At 42.4% G+C, this 23,308-nt stretch overlaps 1 protein-coding gene across 2 annotated transcripts; it reads left to right on the top strand.

Moving 5' to 3' along the window:
* Positions 1-3,095: 3,095 nt before the first annotated feature.
* HMGCS2 (3-hydroxy-3-methylglutaryl-CoA synthase 2) lies at positions 3,096-22,998 on the top strand. 2 transcript variants are annotated; one of them, XM_014831048.2, is made up of 10 exons: positions 3,096-4,547; positions 8,464-8,918; positions 12,211-12,336; positions 12,916-13,080; positions 14,517-14,682; positions 16,519-16,689; positions 17,861-17,967; positions 18,564-18,689; positions 20,195-20,325; positions 22,652-22,998. In XM_014831048.2, the coding sequence occupies exons 1-9, from the start codon at positions 4,444-4,446 to the stop codon at positions 20,299-20,301; spliced, it is 1,527 nt and encodes a 508-aa protein (XP_014686534.1). In that variant the 5' UTR covers positions 3,096-4,443; the 3' UTR covers positions 20,302-20,325; positions 22,652-22,998. The 2 variants fall into 2 exon arrangements, with proteins under 2 accessions (XP_014686534.1, XP_014686535.1); XM_014831049.3 differs by having other exon boundaries at positions 4,354-4,547; positions 20,195-20,303; positions 22,652-22,790.
* The last annotated feature ends 310 nt before the right edge of the window (positions 22,999-23,308 follow it).

The following is a 23,308-nucleotide window of genomic DNA, read 5'->3' as shown; positions in this document are numbered from 1 at the left end:
GCCTCAATGTCTAAATCAACTTGGTAGAACTGTTGTGAGCACAGATTGCATGTGAAAGCACTTCAAAACCGATAAAGCACTAGATATGTTTGTATTGTATTAGTACGACATAAACAGGGCTCATTTTAAAAAATGTAAAGACTTGTCCCCAGCCTGGACTTTCCACAGAAATAACTTTCTTGCCCGCTTTCTGATGCTTAGAGTTCTGAAAGCTTCTTTCCTTTGGAGTGAGATATAAAGTGTAAATCTGCATGGGAGGAGATCCACCTCAACTTATCAGTCGTGGGAATCCTGGGTAAATGCATTTTCAGAGCACTTGTTGAAACAAGGACTGTGAGTTTCTGAGATAGAAAAGTCGCAGACATGGCTAAAAAGGGTAAATCTTACATGAGCTAAAAAGGGTAAATCTGGATGCCTGGAAACTTTGTTTATAATTTTGCTCTCCTAAACCAGTTCTCTTGGCAGAATTGCGTAAAAAACATTGTTTACATAAGATTTCACCCTAGAGGTCTAAATTTGTTAATCCCTACTAGTCAACTTCTCTGATTCTTAATGTTTGTCTAGCACCTGACACATGTTTGATTAACCAATCCTCTACCTTTCACCAACAATCCAGCTGCAAAGCTGTAGCCAGGAATTGAAGGACTCCAAAATCTCAAAGCAAAAATTAAAATGTCTGTTTTAAGAAGTATCAAAATGTGAATTCATTTAAGTGTTTGAGAGATGTCTTTGTTAAATACAAAAGCCAGGTGTTGTAATCTATTTCTTTCAACCCTGGGCAATTAATAGAAAAACTAATTACTTTATTGTACATGAGTACAATTACTTGACTATCAGCTGAATTCCATTCACTCTGAAAAGCTACCACCTGCTGAGGTTTTGCTATTATTTCCCCCAATTTACACTTTACATAATATATTCCTGGTACTGCTTCAACCTACAGTTTTCCCTTATTCCAAAAGAACAACTTAATATTGGGTTGAACCACATGAAACTGCCACTTTTTCAGGTCAAAAACCGTTGAAGATTAGCAGATAATGTGTAGAACCAGACAGCCTAAATTCAAAGCCCACTTCAGCCATTTACAAGATCTAAAACCACATTACATAAATTTCTAAACCTCAGTTTGCTCATCTGTAAAATAGCTGTGATAAAAGTACCAACCTCAGATGGTTGTGAAAATTAAATGAGATAGTGGACAAAAAGCACTTAGCACAGTACCTGGTACACAGCAATTGTTTAGCATATGCTGGCTTAAAAGAGAGAAAGGAAGAAAGTTGATCTATCCATCTGTATTCCCAGTGCTGAGCACAGTGCCTAATTTATTATATACACTAAATGAAGTTTATATTAGATCAATTTTGGCCTGGAATTTTATCAAAATGAACTATTATGTGTCTATAATTCTGAGGGAATATTTGTGTATTTTGGTCTAAGAACCTAGTATTCCTATTCAGTTCTATCCATTTTCTGAGTGCAATAAGAAACTATCTGGTGCACTCCAAAATTTGGGGGCCAGAAAAAGGAGGAGCAGCTGTGAGGAGCCACCAGTGATTTGGAGGAAAACAATGGAACCGTCAGGTCTGTAAGCCAAATGAAAAAAAATGATTTCAAGAAAGAGGGAGTGAAAACCCTTACCATGTGCTCCTGAGAGGTCTAGTAAGCTAAATGTTCAGGACCAATCATTGGATTTGGCAATAAGGAAGTCACTGATGACCTTAACAAAAAGAATTTCAATGGAATGCTGGAGACAAAAGCCTATATGGAGCAATTAAAAGCAGAGTGAGAGGTAGGGATGTGAAACACTGAAAACATAATATTTTTCATGGCTTTTGCTATAGAGGGGAGCATAGATTTGCTGGCACACTTATAGGTGGGATTGTACATTGATAAGAACAACCTCATAGAAAAGGAAATTGATCAGGAGGAAGAAAAGGGACACCTGCAGGACTACAGTCCCCACATAGAGCGGAGGCAATACAACCAGTATGCAAGTGGTGACCTTGGTCTTAAACCAGAACTGGGACTGTTCCTTTAGATAGGAACAGTGCGAAGACAGAGTATGGGGTGTAGAAGCAACAAATTTGCTGAATTTGCTAATGGAAATGTAGTAGTTCTCTTCTGATTGTGTCTGTTTCCTCAGTGAAATAGGAGTCAAAGCAATCAGCTAAGAATGAGCGGAGGAGAGGGGCTGAAGACAGAAGAGAAGTTGTGATGAGCTATCCTGGGATTGGTAGAGGGCATGGACCAGGAAAATGTAGTAGAATTGCCAGGCCATGCTGAGGGTCCACTTGAGATGTGTGGTTGTAAATGTAAAGCTAACTAGTCGGTACAATGTTGTGCTTTTCTTCTGCCATGTTTAGCTGCTTGGGTACAGGCATAGAGTAGACCAAGAGTGAGTTTAACCAAAGTTGAAGGTTTGCTTGGCCAGTCTGACAGAGAGAGTGATCGTCAAGACGTGTGCAAGGGATTGTTTATGGTGATGCACCATGGGTAGTCTGAACTAAGTAAAGAGAGAAAAGAGGTAATGAGGTATGATAATGGTGAAAAAGGAGTCAATGGTGGTCCCAGTGGTAGAAAAAGGTGAGGGTACTTTAAAAGTGAGCTGGAAAGATATTGTTAGAAAACGGGCTGCATAAAATTAAAATTTTAGAGGTAGTATAGATACTGTAATGACAAAGTCGAGAGCATGAATGTGGAGTAGGAAGCTGAAGTCATGTGGAGGACAAGATCATGGAACAGGGAATTTAAGTGAGAGGCCAGAGTGGATGTATTATCTGTGTGGAGATTGACATCTTCAAGAATGTTGCGAGGACTGATGGTGGGGAGGAAGGCAGTGATCCACGTGCTTCAGTCTCCATGAATGAGGGGAATGGCACAAGATTGTTAGTTGACTGAAAGAACAAAGGTCACTGGGTGGCCCAGGCTGATGTCATGTGCTTGAAAAGAGTGGGGCTTTTGAGAGGAGGGAGAGGAAAAATACAGAAGTATTTTTGTATCAATGCAAAGTAAAGTATCAATGCAGAACAAAGAGGACATTTACCTTATTCTGAGCACTGTGGTACATTGGGTGTTAGCGGCCAGGGGGTGAAGATGCGGGGGAGGCAAAGAGCACAACCACCATTTGAGAGCTACAGTTTGAAATACAGCAAGAAGCAAAGGACATTTTCAGAGAAGAGTGAAAGTGAAGAATTTAAATTGCTGACAGAACTTTGCAAAAGGCTCAGTGAAAGGGCATATGGTGACAGAGTGAGGTGGAAGATTGGGTTAGAGCAGTAATGCATCAAGATGTTTGGAGGCAAGAATCTAAAGATGATGGAAGATCTAAGGTACTTGGACTTCTGGGGACACCTGGAAGTTCTCTGTCTTCAGGAAAATTGTCACCTCTGTCTCCTCTAAAGCAGAAACTACTCTGGCTCTTCTCTTCTAACTCTCCAGTGTCATATTAGACAGGAGAGTTAACTGAATGAACTAATGAATCAAGGCATGACTCTCATAAAAGATAAAGGAAGATTGGTGCCAGGAGAAAAGGATGGAGGCAGAGAGTCATTGGAAAATCAGATGGCAGGAACCTTTTTACTGAGAAGTAGAAGAGCAAAGTGGAAAGACCAGAATCTGGAGTCAACAGATATGACTGAGTCCCCACCCTGCCACCTACTAGCTGTAGGTCTTTGGGAAGGTCCTATCACCTGTCTACATATCACTGGCCTCATCTGTAAGTAGACCATACCCTCAGGAGAACTTGAGCTTCAAATGACAGTCAATGCTTTGAGGCTCATGTGCTCCTACTGTAGCATACTGCATACTCCACTTGGAAACTGGGTGGAACTATACATGTAAAGAGTAACAACAGAGACAGGAGAAATATAACAGGCTCCATAACCTCTCTAATACCATTCCCTCTGCCCTCATGCCAATACCAACTCCCAACTACTAAAGGGCTACTAATAAAAGATTCATTCCTTTTGGTTTTGAAAGATTTTTCTTATTATGCATAATACACTAAAATAATAACAGCTAACTCCACAGAAAGCATTCTGGACCACCAAAGGAGAGTAACTCAGATGAGGAACCAGGACCCCAGACAAGCCAGGTGGGGTTACCTCAGGGTGTGTTACAACAAGGAACATCATAGCCTCCTGAGGGGGCTGTGCATAAAGAAGGCTGCCACAAGAGCTCAAGAAAGGAGTCAGAGCCATCGATGCCCACACATCCCCAGGAGCAGGGCAGCTATGTACACATTGGAGGGAAGATGTTTTTCTTTGACTCACTCGTGTTCTGAACGAGACCTTTGGACCAGTTTTAGAAGCCAACTGAGCCCTGATAAGCAGGGGTGGGTCTTCCGAGGCAGGAGTCTCAGGGCTCTATAAAGCCCAACTGGGCACTGCGGGGCATCTCTCCCAAAGACTGTGAACTGCTGGCTTTCTGCTTGCTCCTCTGAAAATGCAGCGGCTGTTGACTCCAGTGAAGCGGGTCTTGCAAGTGAAAAGAGTGATGCAGGAAGCTCCACTCATGCCTGCTCGCCTTCTTCCAGCAGCCCACCAAAGGTGAGTCACATTGATCTCAGGGACTGTACAGGTTACTCTTTGAGAAAAGCCATGGAACCAGTAAAAGAGAGGCAGGGGGCCTTAGGGTCTCAGTTATCTCATCCTTTAAACAGACAGCCCCTTTCAGCTGCAGAATTCCAGGATCCCGAACCTCTGACACCTGCTATTTGTAAATGACATCTCTTACTCCCCTAGCTGCACAAAGCAGTGGAAATATCAGCACCAGGGCCCACAGCATTCCCCTCTCCACCACCTTTCGCATCTTGACCCCCAGTCCCAGCCAAGACCTTCAGGATTCTGTGCCAACTGCAGAGTTAGTATAACCAACTGTTCCGAGTCACTGCAGCAAAGCTCGAAATGCACTGAGGATAAAAAGGATGTTTCTCTGCCCTCTGATTTCAAGAAAGGGGAAATGAGATGTAAAGGTGAGCATGTGTGTATGTAATGTGTTTGTGCGTATGTGTGCAATGTGCTTGTGCACCGAAGTGCAAAAGCACTCCTTTTCTTTGTAAACACTCCTCAAATCTGGCCCAAGTGCTTGCCGTCTCCCAGTGTTGGTGGTAACACAGCTATAGCTAGCCCCTCAGGATCCCTAAGCCATACACTGCATCTTGGGACTAGCCCTTTCTTTCCTCCCGTTTCTACACCGCATTCCTTGAATACTTAGAACAATGACTTTGATCTAGTGTCTTCCTTTGTCTGGTACCCAGGGAACCTGGCTGTATGGATGTGTGGGGTAGGGAGTAGTGCTCCTTAGCCTTCTTCTTTTCTTTGTGACTCTCCACCATTGTCTACACACTCACCTATCCCTTGTGTACTGATCAAATGTCCCAGCTTAGAATTTAACTTGTTTTTGTATTTGTGAGGAAAGGCTTGACGTAGATTTGTTTGTTTCAATAAGCAATAGTTGGCCACCCGCCAAGAGACAAACTTCAGTCCTCACCAGCCTGCCCCTCCTCTGACATCATTAGTTCAAGCCCTTGGAATCATCGTTCATAATCCCCTTTCAGATCTACTCACAGCTAATCCCATTTTCAGTGGCCTAAATGATTATTAAGAATCCTCTTTATGGGTCTCCTTGTCTCCGTGTGTCCTTCCCCTCTAACCCAATCTGCATCAGCTCTCAATCCAACCTGAGAACTGCTCCCATGTCAGCATCTGCTTTACTACCTTCAAGGAAGAATCGTGTCCTCCACTTCGTGGTGCTGCTCCTGCCTTTCTCATGTATCGTCTCTCTACTCCCCGTCACTCTCTGCTCCAGGTATCCTTACCTGTTCAATCACCCCCTGTCACGGCTGCTGCCCCTGCAACCCCCCTCCCATTCTTCATCAGCAGAAGCTCCACCCATCCATCAAGGTTGATCTCAAATGTAGCCTCTTCCATGAAGCCTTTCCTGAGCCTCCCCCCAACAGGCAATCTCTGCTTCCTTTGAACTCCTGTGGGATTGTGCCCATATCCCTTTGTGGCCCTTATCATATTCTGATTCTCGGTTGGGTTGTGTATGTGTGTGTATATGTGCTTATCTCATTCCTCCCACTGGTCGAGGAACTCCTCAAGAACCTTGAGCTCCTCTTTTCTTTTGCCCACCCCCTTCACCCTTGCAGCCTCTCGCTAGCACAGTGCCTGGCATGTAATAACAAATTTTGAAACACAAGGGAAGGAGGCGAGATGGAGTAAAGAAATAAAAGCTCGCTGCAGGTTCTTGAACCAAGCAACAGCAGAACAAACCCGATTTTAAATTAAGCGGTTATTCTTTAGAGAAAGTACAAGATGAGAAAGATACTCTTAACTCCGGTGGCCTGATGTTTCTGGAAGCCTCTAGATGTTAACTTTTCTTCAAGGCTCTGGAATCCATTCCCAGAAACATCCCCCTGCCAAGACAGTTACAAAAGTTACCAAGTGACTGATTCTTGGAACCTCTCCCTGCAACCTTAGATTTCTAACTGGGAAGAGAGGGAGGGAGGAGGTGAGCTCAGAGAAGGCAGAGTGAGAATGATGCTGAGGGAAAAGCCAGCCAAGCACAGGACCAAGCATTGAATAACCATTAGCTCCTAGGTCCTGGGGAAGCAACTCCACAAATATTTGAGAACATAAACTCCAATTATTTGGGGGAGGGGGGCACCAAATAAATAGGGCAGATAACAAAATTCCAAACCTCTCTCATCAGATATGGATGAACATTTGTCATTTGCCTCACTATCTTGTGATCATATGATCCACTTTTGCCTCACATTAGTCCTTCAAAGTGACCTTCCTGATGAGAAAACTAGGGTTACCAGAAGCCCAGAATTCTGAGGATGACAGATAGACACATTCAACCTGAGTTGTTATTCCTGTGGCATAGAGCTAAATTTATAAGCCAGTGGAGATATCCTGTCGCTCTTCCATGACTGGGAATTCTGTAGCCAGATACAAGTCACAGGAACTTGGTGGCACTCACAAGTATAGGTCCAAGGTGTAACACTGGCACCCAAGGCAGTGAAAACACAGAATATTTTTAACATATGACACACGATAAAGTTAGTCTCAACACATCACTTCACCAGTGTGTGCCTTGGTTTCATCTTTTCACCTTTTCATTCTTCAAAATGAAGGCTATCACTAAAGTAACCAGCTTTCAGGTACTTTCATGTGGAAACATATGGGAGGAGGACTTGGTAAGCTCTGTACTTGGAGCTGGAAGGAGAAACTCCAGATCTTCACCAGGGGTATTAGAAGTCAGGGTTGAAGAGAGGGGGATGGTTCTAGGAAGAGATTATCTCTCCCCTCTTCTACTGACCCTTTCCCCATTTTCTCTCTGCTCCCATCTAGAATTGCTCTCCTGTCCTTTGTATTCTCACAGCCTTTGCTTGTTTCACTATGTATTTATCTGTAAAAATGTCTGCCTCCTCCATTAGACTGTGCCCTCTTTGTGGGCACAAAGGATGTGTCTTATTCACTACTGTGCACCTGGAACCCAGCACTGTGTTGAGTGTACTCAGTAAAGATTGGGAGGCCCCATCAGAAAAAGCAGACAGCATGAAATCAAGCAGAAAACTTCCTTAAAAAGTATAAAAATGGTAGGTATGTACTTGTATAGGAAAAAGAAAGAAGGAGAAAGAGGGATAATGAGTGGGGTACTTTAAAAATGAATGAAATTTTAAAAATTATGTCCTATGGGGTTTGTAACGTGTAGAAGTAAACTATCTACAATAATAGCTCCAAAGGTGGAGAGGATATAGGAAGTTAACTAAACTAAGGTTTTTGCATTGTTCCAAAAGTAACAGAAGTATTAATTTAAGTTAGATTACAATGAGCAAAGAATGCACATTGTAATCTCTAGAGTCATTACTAAGAGAAAAAGAGGAGATAAAATGGAATAACAAATATGTGCTTAATCCAAAAGAATACAGGAAAGGAGAAATAAAGAAACAAAGGCTATATGAGGCAAATAGAAACAAATTGTGAGAAAGTATACTTAATCCCAACTATATCAGTAATCATAATAAATATAACTGGACTAATTACTCCAATTAAAACACCAATATTGCAAGACTTTTTAAAATTTTTTAAAAGATCCAACTATATGCTATTTAGAAGGGATATATGTTAAATATAAAGAACTTAAGAGGTTAAAAGTTTAAATGGACAAAAAAGGATATATCATGCAATAGTAATCAAACAGCTAGGGCAAAATTCTTACTATCAGGAAAAGTAGATTTTATGGCAAGATTATCACAAAGGTAAAGAAGCGGACGTTTATTGAGGATAAAAGGTTTAACTCAACAGAAAGATTTTGTTGAATCCTAAATTTGTATTTATCTGATAACATAGCTTAAAAATATATAAAAAAATGAATGAAATGATTGCTGTATTGTCTTTTGAGGAAACTGACTGAAGACCATTAGTGGGATTTTGATTATTATCTCCACTACAGGTTTTCTGCAGTCCCTGCTGTCCCCTTGGCCAAAACGGATACTTGGCCAAAGGATGTCGGCATCCTTGCCCTGGAGGTCTATTTCCCAGCCCAGTATGTGGACCAAACGGACCTGGAGAAGTATGACAATGTGGAAGCAGGGAGGTACACAGTGGGCTTAGGCCAAACCCATATGGGCTTCTGCTCCGTCCAGGAGGACATCAACTCCCTGTGCCTGACGGTGGTGCAGCAGCTGATGGAGCGCACGCAGCTCCCATGGGACTCTGTGGGACGGCTGGAAGTGGGCACTGAGACCATCATCGACAAGTCCAAGGCTGTCAAAACAGTGCTCATGGAGCTCTTCCAGGATTCGGGCAACACTGACATTGAGGGCATAGATACCACCAACGCCTGCTATGGTGGCACTGCCTCCCTCTTCAATGCTGCCAACTGGATGGAATCTAGCTCCTGGGATGGTATGTGCTGCCAGAGGCCCTTTGTAAGAAAGGAGCTGGGGTTGGAGGCTGAATCCTCAGTTTTGCTTCTCTGTTCCCCAGGTGGTTTTATCCAGGGAGAGAAGGACAAGTTATTCACACAGCTGCTGCTATCATCCAATAACCACAATGATAATAACCACTTAGACTTGTATAGCTTTATGCAGTTAATTAGGTAGCATGTTCACATAGCCATTCATTTAGTCCTTACAGCAGCCTAGGAAGTGAGTGCTATACCTGATTTATAAATGAAAAAATGCAGGATCTGGTATCTTTTCATTTTTTTAAAGATTGGCACCTGAGCTAACGTCTGTTGCCAATCTTTTTTTTCTTTTCTTCTTCTTCTTCTTCTCCCTAAAGCCCCCAAGTACATAGTTGTATATTCTAGTTGGAGGTCCTTCTGGCTGTGCTATGTGGGATGCCACCTCAGCATGGCCTGATGAGCAGTGCCATGTCTGCACACAGGATCCAAACTGGCAAAACCATGGGCTGCCAAAGTGGAGTGCGCGAACTTAACCACTCCAAGATCTGATATCTTACACATAGTGTGTGGCAGGGGTGAGATGCCAAACCAAATCCAATGTATTTCCTATTTCACTGTACCTATTTCTCTTAAGCTTCTCCTAAAGTCTCTGAGAGAAAGAGATCAGTGATGTTGAAAGGTTTTAACAAGTTTAGGTATTAAGGGGAAAACACAGTGATAGAAACAGATCCAGAGAATCACTGAATACACCATGACAAAGAGTATTTCTACTCTTTCTCCCTTGCCTAGGGACTTCCTAGGAAATTACTTTTTGCTTAACATTGCCTTGTATCTTACTTACATCTTCTCTCAATATTATATTAGAGGAAGAACCCCTGTTGTGATAGCAAGACAGGGTCCAAGGGAAACAGGACAAGTTGAAAGTCAGAAACCTAGCTCTGTCAATAATTGTTGACAAGTCCCTTAACCTCTTTGAGCCTCAGAGTTCTTATTTGCCACCTACCTTGTGGGCTGGTGAAAGGATTGAGTAAAATATCTGTGGAGATGTGAAAGAACAATAACCAGGCAGTCAAGGCACTCTATATTTACTAAGTTGGAAACTAGAATTTAAAACCTTAGAAACCATAATGAACATTGATTAGAAAATTAATTAGGAAGCCTTAATGTTGGCAGCGATCTTAGAGATTATCTAATCCGATATTCCTTATTTTAAAAGGAGCCACCAAGAAGAGTTTAATGGTTTATCTCTGTTGACACAGCAAGGTAGTGCAATTTCATACACCCATTCCATGTTTTTTTAACTGCCCTGCATCACCTCACCAGTAATGGTTCCATTGACTTGGAATGTTCCAGTCTCTACATCATCAAATTTGTTCTTACAGTGCTTCTCCTGTCACTTACATTATTACTTCTCAAGCAACCCCAACTACCATCACCACCAATACATCCACCCAAGCATTTAGTTGGAGAGTAGAAATGAAGGGCAAGGAACACTCACCAGCCTTTAACCAAAGGTCAGAGCCAATATTTGGGAGCATCATCAGTTTCAAGCATGTCATTTCAAATGAATAAATTGTGCTGAGTGGCTGAGTATTCCACAGGAGAGGGCTACAAGTGCATCTTTCTTTAATATAATGTTTTGATGGGGAAGAAAATTTTTAAAGAAACTATTGAGATGTGAATTGTTAGCTTGTATTAAACCAAAAATCATATTTAAGCTTGAGCCTGATGGCAACTGCCCAGATCAGACAAGGCCAATGTAGATGAGATCTCTGCTTCTGACCTGACCAACCATCTACCTGGGGACCATGAGATGGTAGGAGGTGGTTCTGGGACTCACCAGGAAGTTCTGAACCACTCCAGAGAGACAGCCGGGTATGAGGGAAAGGAAGAGAGATACTGGCTCAGATTGCCTGGACGACCTCATTTTTCTTGTCCTTTTTTTTTTATATAAAAGTAACTGAAACTTATAGTTAAAAATATATATATACACATACACAAAAAGCTGTGAAGTGAAGTGAAAGTTCCCATCTGATACTCCATTACAACTTCCCAGAATTTAACACTAAAAATCTCTGTTTTCTTTCAGAATGTTCTTATGTACCTGCAAGCATACACTTATCTATTCAGATTTTTTAACATGGTACAAATTATTCTTATCTCTATTTATTACTGTTCTTTTCCTTATTGGCTTCTAAATATGCTTCTATAGTTTCCTATATATACGTATAAAGTTGGGGAAAAAGCAATACAATTTTGTTGAGGTTTGAGTTGGAGTTGTTAGAATTCTTAAGTTTCCTGGGTTTTAATGCATTTGGTTGGAATCCTGACTCTGAATCCTTATCTTACCGTCTATTAGCTGTGTGGCTTTGGGCAAGCAACTTAAGTTCTTTGGCCCTCAATTTCTTTGTCTATAAAAAAGAGATAACTGGATCCAATATCTAGGCTTATCATAAGGATTAAATTATATGGAAATATGACTCCCAATACAGTGCTGAGATAAATACTTGGGGTTTCCTCACAGGTTAGATAGAATACTAAATTTACTACCATATCTCCCCCATAAACTCAAGTTTTAAGGGGAGTACTATAAGATGAAAGTGGAACAAATAACAGTCAAGACAACAATCACTTATTGAATAATAGTCTATTATAGGGGAAATTTCTATGGATCATCTACATTAAATGTGGTTACTCAACAGAAAGTAGTACTAAGTTGTTCAAAGCACATGGTTTAAGATCTAGTCAGAACTGAGTTTGAATATCAAAGTTCACATTCACTAGATGAGTGACTTTAGACGGCTACTTAATTTCTCTGGAAGGCAAGGTCTTCATCCATAAATGTGGATATTACCCACCTCATTGGATTATTTTAAGGATTGTTTGAGGATAACTAGTATCTAGCTAGTATTTCAAATGTTAGTTTCCCTCCCTAGCTCTTGGCCTTCTGTGATTTGGAAGGAATTTTAGGACCATGGAGTGCTATATGGTGATCAGCACAACCCTAAATTTCTCCAAAAGTGCCAATGAATAAATTTTTCATTGAACTCAAAAACAGGATTGTGAATAAATGAGCATTTTACAGTTAGAGTAACAGGACGCTGAGTTTTGGCTTCGCATTTCAAATGTATCATAGTGAGCTTCACTAGAACATGAGCCCATAGGGCAGGAACTTTTGGTTTTGTTCCTTGGTCTATCTCCAGTACAGGAAATTCTGCCTGGCACACAGTGGGCACATAGCCTACTGCAGATCCTGTGGTGATGATCATTATTTCTTGCCTCTCATTACAGGTCGCTATGCACTGGTGGTTTGTGGAGACATCGCAGTCTATCCCAGTGGTAATGCTCGCCCCACAGGTGGGGCTGGAGCTGTGGCAATGCTGGTTGGGCCCGAGGCACCTCTGGCTCTGGAGAGAGGTTTGTAGTAAACTGTGGATATACGGTACCAAGAAACTATGCATGGCATAGCCAAATGCATAGTTCCGAATCCCAAATTGGCATACCCACTACTCAGGGTGGATGTATAGATTTGGGGATGATCTCACTTGCTTCAAAAGGCTGGACTAGGGAGCAGAGGGCAAGGAGGAAGAGGAGGATCAGCGAGATTTTCTCCTCTGCACCATCACACATTAGGATAATGATGCACGGAATGAATGGTGTTGCTGCTGATGCTGAGGACACTTAGGGAGCTAAACTGGCAATTGAAGATGTAAGAAGATACCCAGGTATAAAGTGAAAGGCTTTCCTTTGAGACTTTTGGCTTGTAATCCAGGTTTTGTTAAGCCCATGTACGTGTGAAAAGGGAAATATAAATCTCATTTATATGAGAGCAACAAGCTATTCAATTCCCTTTGAGCATGTGCAGGATGTTGAGGGGGCTGGAGCTTGGGCATGAGACATCAAGACCAGGAGGCTGTTTGTACATGCTCTCCCATCCTCTCTGCTGGATGTGGGCTGCACTGTGCAGTCCCTGAATCCCTCTGTGTACCTTCCCAGGGCTTAGAGGAACCCACATGGAGAATGTATATGACTTCTACAAACCTGATGCAACTTCAGAGTACCCGATTGTGGATGGGAAGCTCTCCATTCAGTGCTACTTACAGGCCTTGGACCGATGTTACACAACATACCGTCAAAAAATCCAGAACCAGTGGAAGCAAGGTATGGGGCTTGGAGGGCTGAAAGTGGGGGCTCTATTTACATGGGGCCAAGAGTTTGTCCTAAAAGCTTAAGACAAGGTGTCTTCTCTCCTCTGAAAATGATCTCAAGAGAATTGTTTCAGGCCCCCCTTCTTCTTACACCCTTCCCTGGGTCTATGGTAAAGTCCAATTGGAAGTCATCCAAATTCAAGTATGAAATTGCCTCTAACTTGAGCTAAATGAAAGAAAGTAAACAATTCAGGGTCAAAGCCACGAGTATGAAACCAGCGGGTGCCAGCCGCCTGGGGAGGTACTGTGGTGAGGCCGAGTAACCACATCCTATTGGGGCTGGGATTTGTTTCTGTTGGAGTCAGGAGTGCTTTGACTCTTGGTGTAGTCTGCCACCTTTTAAGATCTGGTTGATCTTGAAAAATCTCACCTATATTTTCAGTATACAAAGGTATACTAATGCAATACACATTATCAGTGATTTTTCTCTGGATGGTAGTGTTACAAGTTGATTTTATTTTCGCATTTAGTTTCTGAATCTTCCTGCTAAAAAAATATGTACTGCTTTCATTATCAGAAAAGAAACAAATAAATCTTCTTTTAAAAATACAGAGAAACCTATTTTAAAAAAATTAAAAAGGGTTCTTATCTGCTCAGCCATGCTCAGATGGGCATCTGCAAAAGGCAGGTTTCGGTATGGGAAAAGGCATGTGCTGAAAGGTCAGAGCATGGATGCCTTAAGGGTGGCATAAGGAGACACTTCTTGCCCTTTTCCATGCGTTGGGTAGGATGCTGGCTGCCACAGCCACCCTCCATGGGTATGAAGGCAACTTGGACCTCTCTGCCTCTCTCCATCCACTGTCAAATTGCTCTTGGCTAACTACTCTCACCTCTTCTGCATTCTTATGGCATTCTAATTTTACTCCTTATTTTCATATGGAATTCAATGGATGCTGCTTTGGATCACAACATTAAATTGTAAATTTTCTAAGGGCAGAAGGTGCATTGCCCTCGTCTTTGGAGTGAGAGAGACAGTCTAGAACATCGAGTCAGAGACATCGGAACCTAAGTCCAGAACCAGCCATTTTCAAGCTGGGTGACCTTGGACACCTGACGTAGCTTCCATATTTTGGAGACTCTGTTTCCTCCTCTGGAAAATAGAGAAAATAATACAGCACAAGTTTGATTCAGGGAAAGTATCTGTCGTAGAGGTTGGCAATAGTAGATATGAAGAAAATGTTTATTTCTTTGCTTTTTTTCCTTATAAGTAGAGTGCTTAGTAAGTGTTAGTGCTTGTAAAACTAATGAACAAACCTTGTGTGTGTTTGTGGAGGTAGGAGCTAGTTCTCTGGGAGGCCGAGAGTCCCTCAGCACGGTTAGATCTAGGACAATTGCTCTAAATGGCCCATGCATCATGCCACATCTTTGCTTTCACACTTCCCCTTCCAGTTGGCATGGATCGACCTTTCACCCTTGATGATTTACAGTTTATGATCTTTCACACACCCTTCTGCAAGATGGCCCAGAAATCCCTGGCTCGCCTGATGTTCAATGACTTCTTGTCAACCAGCAAAGACACACAGACCAGCCTCTACAAGGAGCTGGAGGCCTTCAGGTGAGTCCTCTTCATGGGGAGCCTAAAGGCTTCCTCATGCCACTCCACTCCTGTGGGGAAAAAAGGACACTCTTCCAATGCAACAGAAAGGAAACCAAGTCATTGGTAGGCAAATGGATTATTGTCTGCCCAGGGCCCTCCAGCTTTTATCTCAGGGAGCACAGAGAGTTTGCCAGTACCTCTAGATCAAGTGACTATAAGAAGCTTCAGAGAATGAGAAAATGGGGAAAGGGAGTGTGGCAAAATCATTCAATCAATCAACATTTTACAAACATCAGCTATGTGTCAGGCGTCACACTAAACTCTAGGGACGCAAAAATGGATGTGCTTCCATGATCCCTGCCTAGAGGATCTCACAGTCTCTACAGACAGAAACACCTAGAAGCAAATAATCACAGTATAGGATGGCAAGTTGGGGAGTGTCTGGTCTCATTCTCACTTGCCATTGGCCTAATTAATGTCTTGCTTGTTGCCTCAATTTCCCCCATCTGTGAAATGGGGATAGCTCAACCCCTCAGATGTCAATAAAGCAGGATGAATGCTGTTTACTGATGCATGACTTCAAGACATTTAGAAAAGAATCTTCAATACAAAGAGTTTCCACTGGGAGGGGAATCTTTCCCTTTCTTCTTGGTATCTGCTTATTTCAAGTTTTGGAGTATTTTACCAACATCTGCCCCTATTACTAACTACTACTACTAACCCTGCCCCTAAATAAAACATCAAAATTAGTACAAACACTGCTTATAAGACCTGTCCCATTAAAACAGAAATTCTAACATATATCAAAGATAATAGCTTAATATCTGTAATGTATTAAAGTCTCATCAATAATAAGATAAACACTCTAAGTAGAAAACTAAGCAAAGGATATGGACAAGAAATTTCCTCAAAGTAGAAATGCACATAATAATATTTTTAAATCTGCATACTTGTTAGTAACAAATTTAAACAAGTTACCATTTTCTTTACACAGCCTTTTTGAAATCTGAATACTGAGAATTGATTAGGCTATCTGAAAATGGGCAATAGTGGATGTATATATTGATACAAGGGTTTTGGGGAGTAATAGAAAAACTTGAAGCAAAAGCCTTAAACATGTGGGCCAGCCCATGGCCGAGTGGTTAAGTTTGTGTGCTCCACTTCTGTGGCCCAGGGCTTTGCTGGTTCGGATCCTGGGCACGGACCTAGTACCACTCATCAAGCCATGCTGAGGCAGTGTCCCACATAGCACAACCAGAAGGACCTACATCTATAATATACTACTATGTACTGGGGGCTCTGGGAGAAGAAGAAGAAGAAATAAAGAGAATATTGGCAAGAGATGTAGCTCAGGTGCCAATCTTTAAGAAAAAAAAGCCTTAAACATACACGTACCTTTTGACTCAGTAATTCCACATGTTTAAAAGAACATGTAGCTATTCACTGTAGTGTTTTAACTAGTGAGGACAGGAATGGGGAGAAAGCTTAAAGTCGAGTACATCTTATCATGGCCCATTCTGCACCCTTTAAAAACAATGTTACAGTAGATGATTTAATGTCATTGAGAAAAGTTAGTTAAGGAAGCATGCTAGACAGAATGTGCAGCATGCTTTTATTTTCCAGTAAACAGTCTGCAGGTAGGGATGGATTCTACACAAAAAGTATGACCTAAGTGCTCTCTCTGAATGGTAGAACCATTAGTGACATTTTTTCTTTGTGCTTTTCTGTATTTCAAATATTCTATAATAAAAACATGTGCCCAAAGTCTTCTCTCCAGAGCTGTTACTTTCTCCCTTGCTGCCTCCCTCCTCTCCGGTGGCCTCTCACTTGCCTATTCCTCTGGCTGCCTCACAGGGCGCTAAAGCTGGAAGACACCTACACCAACAAGGACATGGATAAAGCACTTCAAAAGGCCTCTCTGGACATATTCAACAAGAAAACCAAGGCCTCTCTTTACCTTTCCACGCACAATGGGAATACGTACACCTCATCTCTCTATGGGTGTCTGGCCTCACTTCTGGCCCAGTGAGTACTGCCTCTGGCCCCACCTCCTACCCCCAGCCCCACCGTCTGAGGCGTTAATCAGGTGTGGTTCCTCTTCTGTTTCAGAATTGTTTAAAGAAGGAAGAAAGTGGTGGGGGGAGGGAGGAAGAGAGGGAGGGAAGGAAGTAGGGAAAGAAGAAAAGAAGGAAGGAGGGAGGGAGGGACAGAGGGATGGAGGGAGAGAAGGAAGGAAGGAAGGTAAGAAGGAAGGAAGGAAGGAAAATGAAAGAAACTTCTTTCAAAGGTGTATATATAGGCATACTTACTATCGGTATTAAACAGTGGTCCCTAAAGTGAAGTGCAAGTATGATGTCAGGGGAAGTACAAGGTCCATTTGGATGTAGCAAGAAAATAGTAGAACTTTTATGCATATTTTTATCTCATACATTTAAAATCTCTGTACTTAGTAAAGCATGGTGATGAAGAGAGTCTAGCTTTAGAGCCCACAACCTGGGTTCAAATCTCTTTACCACTTATTAGCTTTGACCTTGGAAAAATACTTAACCTCTATGTGCCTCACTTTCCCCATCTATAAAATATGAACAATAGCAATACCTGCTTTCTAGGATTTTGATGAGTGATAAATGTCTAAAGTAATGAAAACAGTAATACTCAGCAGGTGCTCACATAATTGTTATCATTTCTCTTGATATTCCATTTTGTGGGTTTCATAAGGAAATACTTGTACTATAGTACATGTATATAACACAGGAAAATATATGTATATGTATATGAGTGCACTTGCTCAAGTTATTACTAATGAGGCTATGATAAAAGTTACAACTGCTGAAGCATTACCAGTCAACACGAGAGCCTTGAAGGTGAGTCTAGTGGTCTGCTCTCCACTTGGAGATGCCTTCAGAGTTCCCTGAACTCATCTTGTCCTCCTGGGTGGGGAAAAGTTCCTTTTACACCCTGAAATTCTGTTGTGCTATCTGTGTCTTCTGTATCTTGGATTTTAGCTACTCTCCTCTTGGCAAGTTTTCCTCCTTCTGGGCCTATCCCCAGTCTCCCAAAAGTCTCTCCTTGTGTAGAGTGCCCAGAACCCATTTCTAGTTGCAAGAGGTCAACTCTTGGGCTGATAGGTTGGTGGTTTATTCGAAGCACAGAATACGATGCCGATTTTTTAGGGGGTTGATTTCTTTCCCTACAGGCACTCTGCCCAAGACTTGGCTGGCTCCAGGATTGGTGCCTTCTCTTATGGCTCTGGCTTGGCAGCAAGTTTTTTCTCATTTCGAGCATCCCAGGATGCTTCTCCAGGTGAGTCTTGTCTTTCTATCAGAAACTTCTGGCAGGATTCATCAGGTAAAAGAAACTGCCTCACAACTACCTCCCCTCTTGACAGAATTATGTTGTGATTAAGAGCAAAGGAAATCCTTGAAGAGATTTAAGCAATGGAGTAAGTTTGTCTAATTTAGGTATTTGAAGCACTTCCCCTGCTAAGACTTAGAGATTAGATTGAAGAGGAACAAAGGTGGATATGGGGGAACAAGTCAGGTTGTTCCAGCAAATAGTCCAGGCAAAAGGTAATGGTGGTTGGTTGCAACTGATTAAAAAGAAGTTGATGGATTCGAGATATCCAGTAATATTTGTTGATTATTTTATGATGGCTATAATCAAGGGCACACATCTAAGTGCTATGTGGGTATACCATGACTAAATGAGTGTGTGTCTCTGAATGTTCCGCAACATTACGTTTGCTGACCTTTATCATTTCTCAACAGTCTAAGCCATACACAGAGCACTTTCCCGCAGAGTCTGAGCTCCCACAGAGCCTGGCTGTTCAGTGGACTCATGGTTGGCAGCAGTGATAGTGACCATGAAGGAGATTTAACAATCTCATTTTTGCTTACCAGGCTCCCCACTGGAGAAGCTGGTATCTAGTGTATCAGACCTGCCAAAACGCCTCGCCTCTCGGAAGCGTATGTCTCCCGAAGAGTTCACAGAAATAATGGATGAAAGAGAACACTTCTACCACAAGGGTAAGAAAAAGGGCAGGAAGAGAGGAGGAGAAGGCAATTTTTCTCAGATTCCATGCCATTACCTGAGGGCCAGGGATTCATCAGAAGTCTAGAATATACTGGGACATGGTGAAGACGTTCATGAGACACGATTGGGAGAAAATCTGCTAGGTCCAACAGGGAAAGAACCGGGTGGGGAAGCAGAAGGCAGAGTTGAGAAGAGGCAGGAGGTAGTATGTGTCTTCCCAGAATAGATTGTAGCTAACACCCCAAGACAGGATACTGGACAATATAGTCCCATGGAAGCCAGATGTATGGTTTTTTGAAAATGCTATCTATGCAACAGTTGAAAGAGCCTACACTTTGGAGCTAGATATCCAATTCTAAACTGACCTGTGATACTCACTAGGTCTTTATCTTTGTGAAAAAATATTGAACTTTTCTCAAGTGTCTCATTTCTAAAATTATATTAGGGGGCCAGCCCCATGGCTGAGTGGTTAAGTTCACGTGCTCCACTTCAGTGGCCCAGGGTTTCGCCAGTTCGGATCCTGGGCAGGTACATGGCACCACTCATCATGCTGAGGTGGCATCCCACATACCAAACTAGAAGGACCCACAACTAAAAATACACAGCTCTGTACCAGGGGGCTTTGGGGAGAAAAAGGAAAAATAAAATATTTTAAAAATAAATAAATTAATTAATTTAATTAAATTAAATTAACTTTTCAAGATTGACGAATAGATTAAATGAATCAAGGTACATAAATAAGTTATCAACAAATATTACTACCTCCGCCCAACTGTCCCTTTTCTCTACCAAACAAAAATAAATTGTTGCCCCAAAAAAGCAACAAAGAAAAAGGAAACAAAAACTAAAGTTAAGACTGGAGAGACCAGATGGTGGTTTTAAAACCATGGTTAACATATTTTCTCAAGCAAAACATGGGACACATGGTTTGCAGAGTGGTTTGAAAAGGAAACAGAACATACAGAATTACGAATATTCCAGAAAATCTAGACCTAGTATTGATTGATCTTATCTGGAATGGGGGACATCTTAGAGCAAAGAAGAAAAACAATTAAAATAAAAATAAGACCTCAGAGATGAACATTAATGGAGAAAATGCTGAAATACTACAATGAATCAGAGTCAGAAAACTCAGGCCTAGGAAGGAAGTGTCTATCGGAAAACAGGAGGCTCTGAGGCACACCTCAAGCTAGGTACTATTGGCAAAAGGACATAATGAAGATTTCAATGGAGGAAGGGTACGTTGACTGTGGGAAAATGCCATACTCCTATAACAAAATTTCTAATAGCCAACGCTTGTGTACTAGATCCAAGATGGTGCCTCCTGGTTCTTCTGTTGGTCCAGTGCTATATCAGCTGTATTACAGATGACCTCACAGCCCTTTGCAACATAGCCAGGAGAGCTTTGTGTGAGCCATAGGCATCCCTATCACTATTTTCTCTTCCCCAATCCCATAAGAGCTCTTTGTGAATATTGACTCTTCTCCTTGTTCCACAGTGAATTTCTCACCTCCTGGTGATGCAAACAGCCTTTTCCCAGGCACTTGGTACCTGGAGCGAGTGGATGAGCTCCATCGCCGAAAGTATGCCCGGCGTCCAGTCTAAAGGTAGTGAATGAGACTTAGCGAGGTTGGTGACATAAAGCCCTACAGTCTTTCCTCCGGGTAACAGATGCAGTTCTGATACCATAATCAGGCCAGCAAGGGTCCAGAGCTCCTGAAATGATCGAAGGTGGGGAGTTTGTACCATCAGGACCAAGTAAAACTCTTGGGGCTCTTTGCCCTGGAAAGGCAAAAAGCTGGGGGAGGGGCATGTTCTTAAATATTGAATGTGAAAGAAAAGTCAACTAGTTTACCTGATCTGCCCACGATAGAAAGCTCCCCTAGAAGCTTGCTAGGAACTAAATTAGCCCCCATAAGGGGAAGCAGGCTGTGAACCTGAACCTGTAGAACTCACTGCTACAAAGGGGTAAGATCAGTGACAAAGATGAATAGCTTCAGAAAAGGTACATACCAGTGTACTGGGGACAGAGTCGTATGGATACAGGATGTTGGGACTCCGTTAGAGCCGGAAGCCTCAGCTGGAGAGAGCCTTAGGCTTAGGGGCCATGTAGCAATCCTTACGTCACTGATTCCTTCTGGGGAGAAGCAATGAGGATTGGGATATAAGTGGGGAGAGGCATAAGGAGTGAAGAATTTAATGGAAGAGGATTGGGGGAAGAGGTAAATGGGAGAATTCCTTTTTTTAAAATTTTTATGTAACATTGGTTTATAACATTATATAAATCTTAGGCATAAATCATTATATTTTGACTTCTGTATACACAACATTGTGTTGACCACCAAAAGTCTAGTTTCCATCCATCATTGTACGAATGTCCCCCTTTACTCCTTTCATTCTCCCCCTACCCCCTTCCCCTCTGGTAACCACCAGTCTGTTCTCTTTATCTAAGTGTTTGTTTGTTATTGGTTTTTTTTTAATCTTCCACATATGACTGAAGCCATATGGTATTTGTCTTTCTCTGTCTGACTGATTTTGCTTAGCATATCCTCAAGGTCCATCCATGTTGTCACAAATACCAAGACTTCACCTTTTTATGGCTGAGTAGAATTCCATTGTACATATACACCACATCTTTATCCATTGGTCCATCGATGGACACTTAGGTTGTTTCCAAGTCTTGGCTATTGTGAATCGTGCTGCAGTGAACATAGGGGTGCACATATCATTTTGAATTAACGTTTCCCATTCTTTGGATAAATACCCAGAAGTGGAATAATGGATCATAATTATGGTGCTTTTTAAAGGAAAATGAAATATTTAGAATTAGAATCTTGTAGTTCATGGATCCAGATATCTCCCTTCAGTTTATCTTTGAAATTGGTAAGAAAAACAGAATGGAAGAGTGAGAAGCAATTTTTTTTACAACCCATAAATCCCAGTAAATACAGTCCCCATGCCCAAATACTTCTATATTTTTCTGTTTTTTGATTGTTGCCTCGTTTGGTAGACTAATGGGGAAGAATAAAAAGGTTTGTCAGGGGCAGGGTGTGGAGCAGGGGAAGAGGAGGAAGAAGTCCATGGATAAAGGAGACACCCAGATAGCGCAGGGAAACACAGGATGAGGGTGCCTCCAGTTCATTCTGAACCACTGCCAACCTTCTCCGCTATGGGGCCTCCTCAGCTAGGCTGTGGAAGTGCCATCGCTGGGATGCCAGGGGCCAGGCGAGGCGGACCAGGGGCTGCAGGGTGTGGTTGAGAACAGCAAGCTCAGTAAGCACGTTCACCAGACTTCGGCATGACCAGGGAGTCATTTGTTGTTTGCTTGAATTATGGTTCTTAATGGCAAGTCAGTGGCAAAGAAGGGGCTCCTAAATGTGTCAAGCTAGGTCAGTCATCAGAAGCAGAGAAAGAGAGGCAGAGGCGGGAAAGAGAAGAGAAGAGGAGAGAGAGAGTAAGGGAGAAATTTGGGATTTTCAAGGGAGAGTTTCTGAATTGGGCTCTCTCTTTCTCATGGTCCACAAGTTTCTCGCAGTGCTTAGGCCACACTGTACCTGAGAAGAGAAAACCTGGGCTTCTGTACTTGTCTCGTGCTGATCATGCACACGAGCAATGTACCTACACCAGTGAGATTTTCACTGAAATGAAGATTTCATGTCAGTGCAGCGCTCTGTGGAGCTGTCTCTGCACTGCCCAGCCTGCTCTCCTATCATAGGCAGAACTTGTAATGGGGACCTCGCCCAGCTCCCAGCCTTGGCTCCTGTGGCATTGGGCACAGGTCACTCAGGTGTCCAGACTTGTTGCTGGATGGACAGTGGAACACCCTAGACCTGGGGATGCAGTTAGGAGAGCCCTCTGCATAGCCTTGCCTCAGGCAAGGAGCAGGTACTGGGGGTGGGAGGTGCCCAGGATGAGACTCACGACTGAATGTCCTTCTTTTTTTTGAATTCTACAGATCTAGGAAAAGTATGCTAGCAGAGCTTCTGCCCTCTATCGTATGAAAAACTGCACTCTGAGCTTGTAAATAGATTGGATTGGACACAGTAGCCCCCAAAATTCTTGGCCCTATAGAGTGAGTGGGTCCTTCACGCCTTTCCCTGCTGGAGTCACAGTCACTGGCTTGGAGTGCAGGAGGCGCCCTTCATGAAAGGGGATGGAGGAATGGGGAGAAGGCTCAGCCGTGGATCACTAACCTCCAGAAATGTCACGGATCAGTTGTCTCCTTCAAGATCCAGATGATTTGCCTATCATTTGTTATAGCTTTGTTATGATTATTGTTATTATTAAATTTCTGTGCTGTTATATCTTTGTTTCTCAAGGTTTTCTGTGAATTTCTAAATTTTATATCTGGTACTGAGCAAATATAACACAATTTAAAAAATAGAGACGGAGGAAATGACTCCTGTATTTCCTGGAAACCAGAACACAAGAAATACACCAGCGGACATGCAGAGAAGCCTTCCAGACCTCCTGGCTCTGAAGGCCCCGCTCTCCAGACCCCACACTTAGCGCCACAGTGGTCAAATTGCTGAGCACTCGCCTCACGCTCCAGGTTCCATGCTCTGAGAAGCACAGGAGAAACACAGCTGGTGAAACAGGGCTTCCCCCCAAG

Source organism: Equus asinus, chromosome 16, assembly GCF_041296235.1.
Source record: "Equus asinus isolate D_3611 breed Donkey chromosome 16, EquAss-T2T_v2, whole genome shotgun sequence".
Classification (NCBI taxonomy): domain Eukaryota; kingdom Metazoa; phylum Chordata; class Mammalia; order Perissodactyla; family Equidae; genus Equus; species Equus asinus.
The sequence above is the reverse complement of the archived record's forward strand: the minus strand, read 5'-3'. Positions and strand labels throughout refer to the sequence as shown.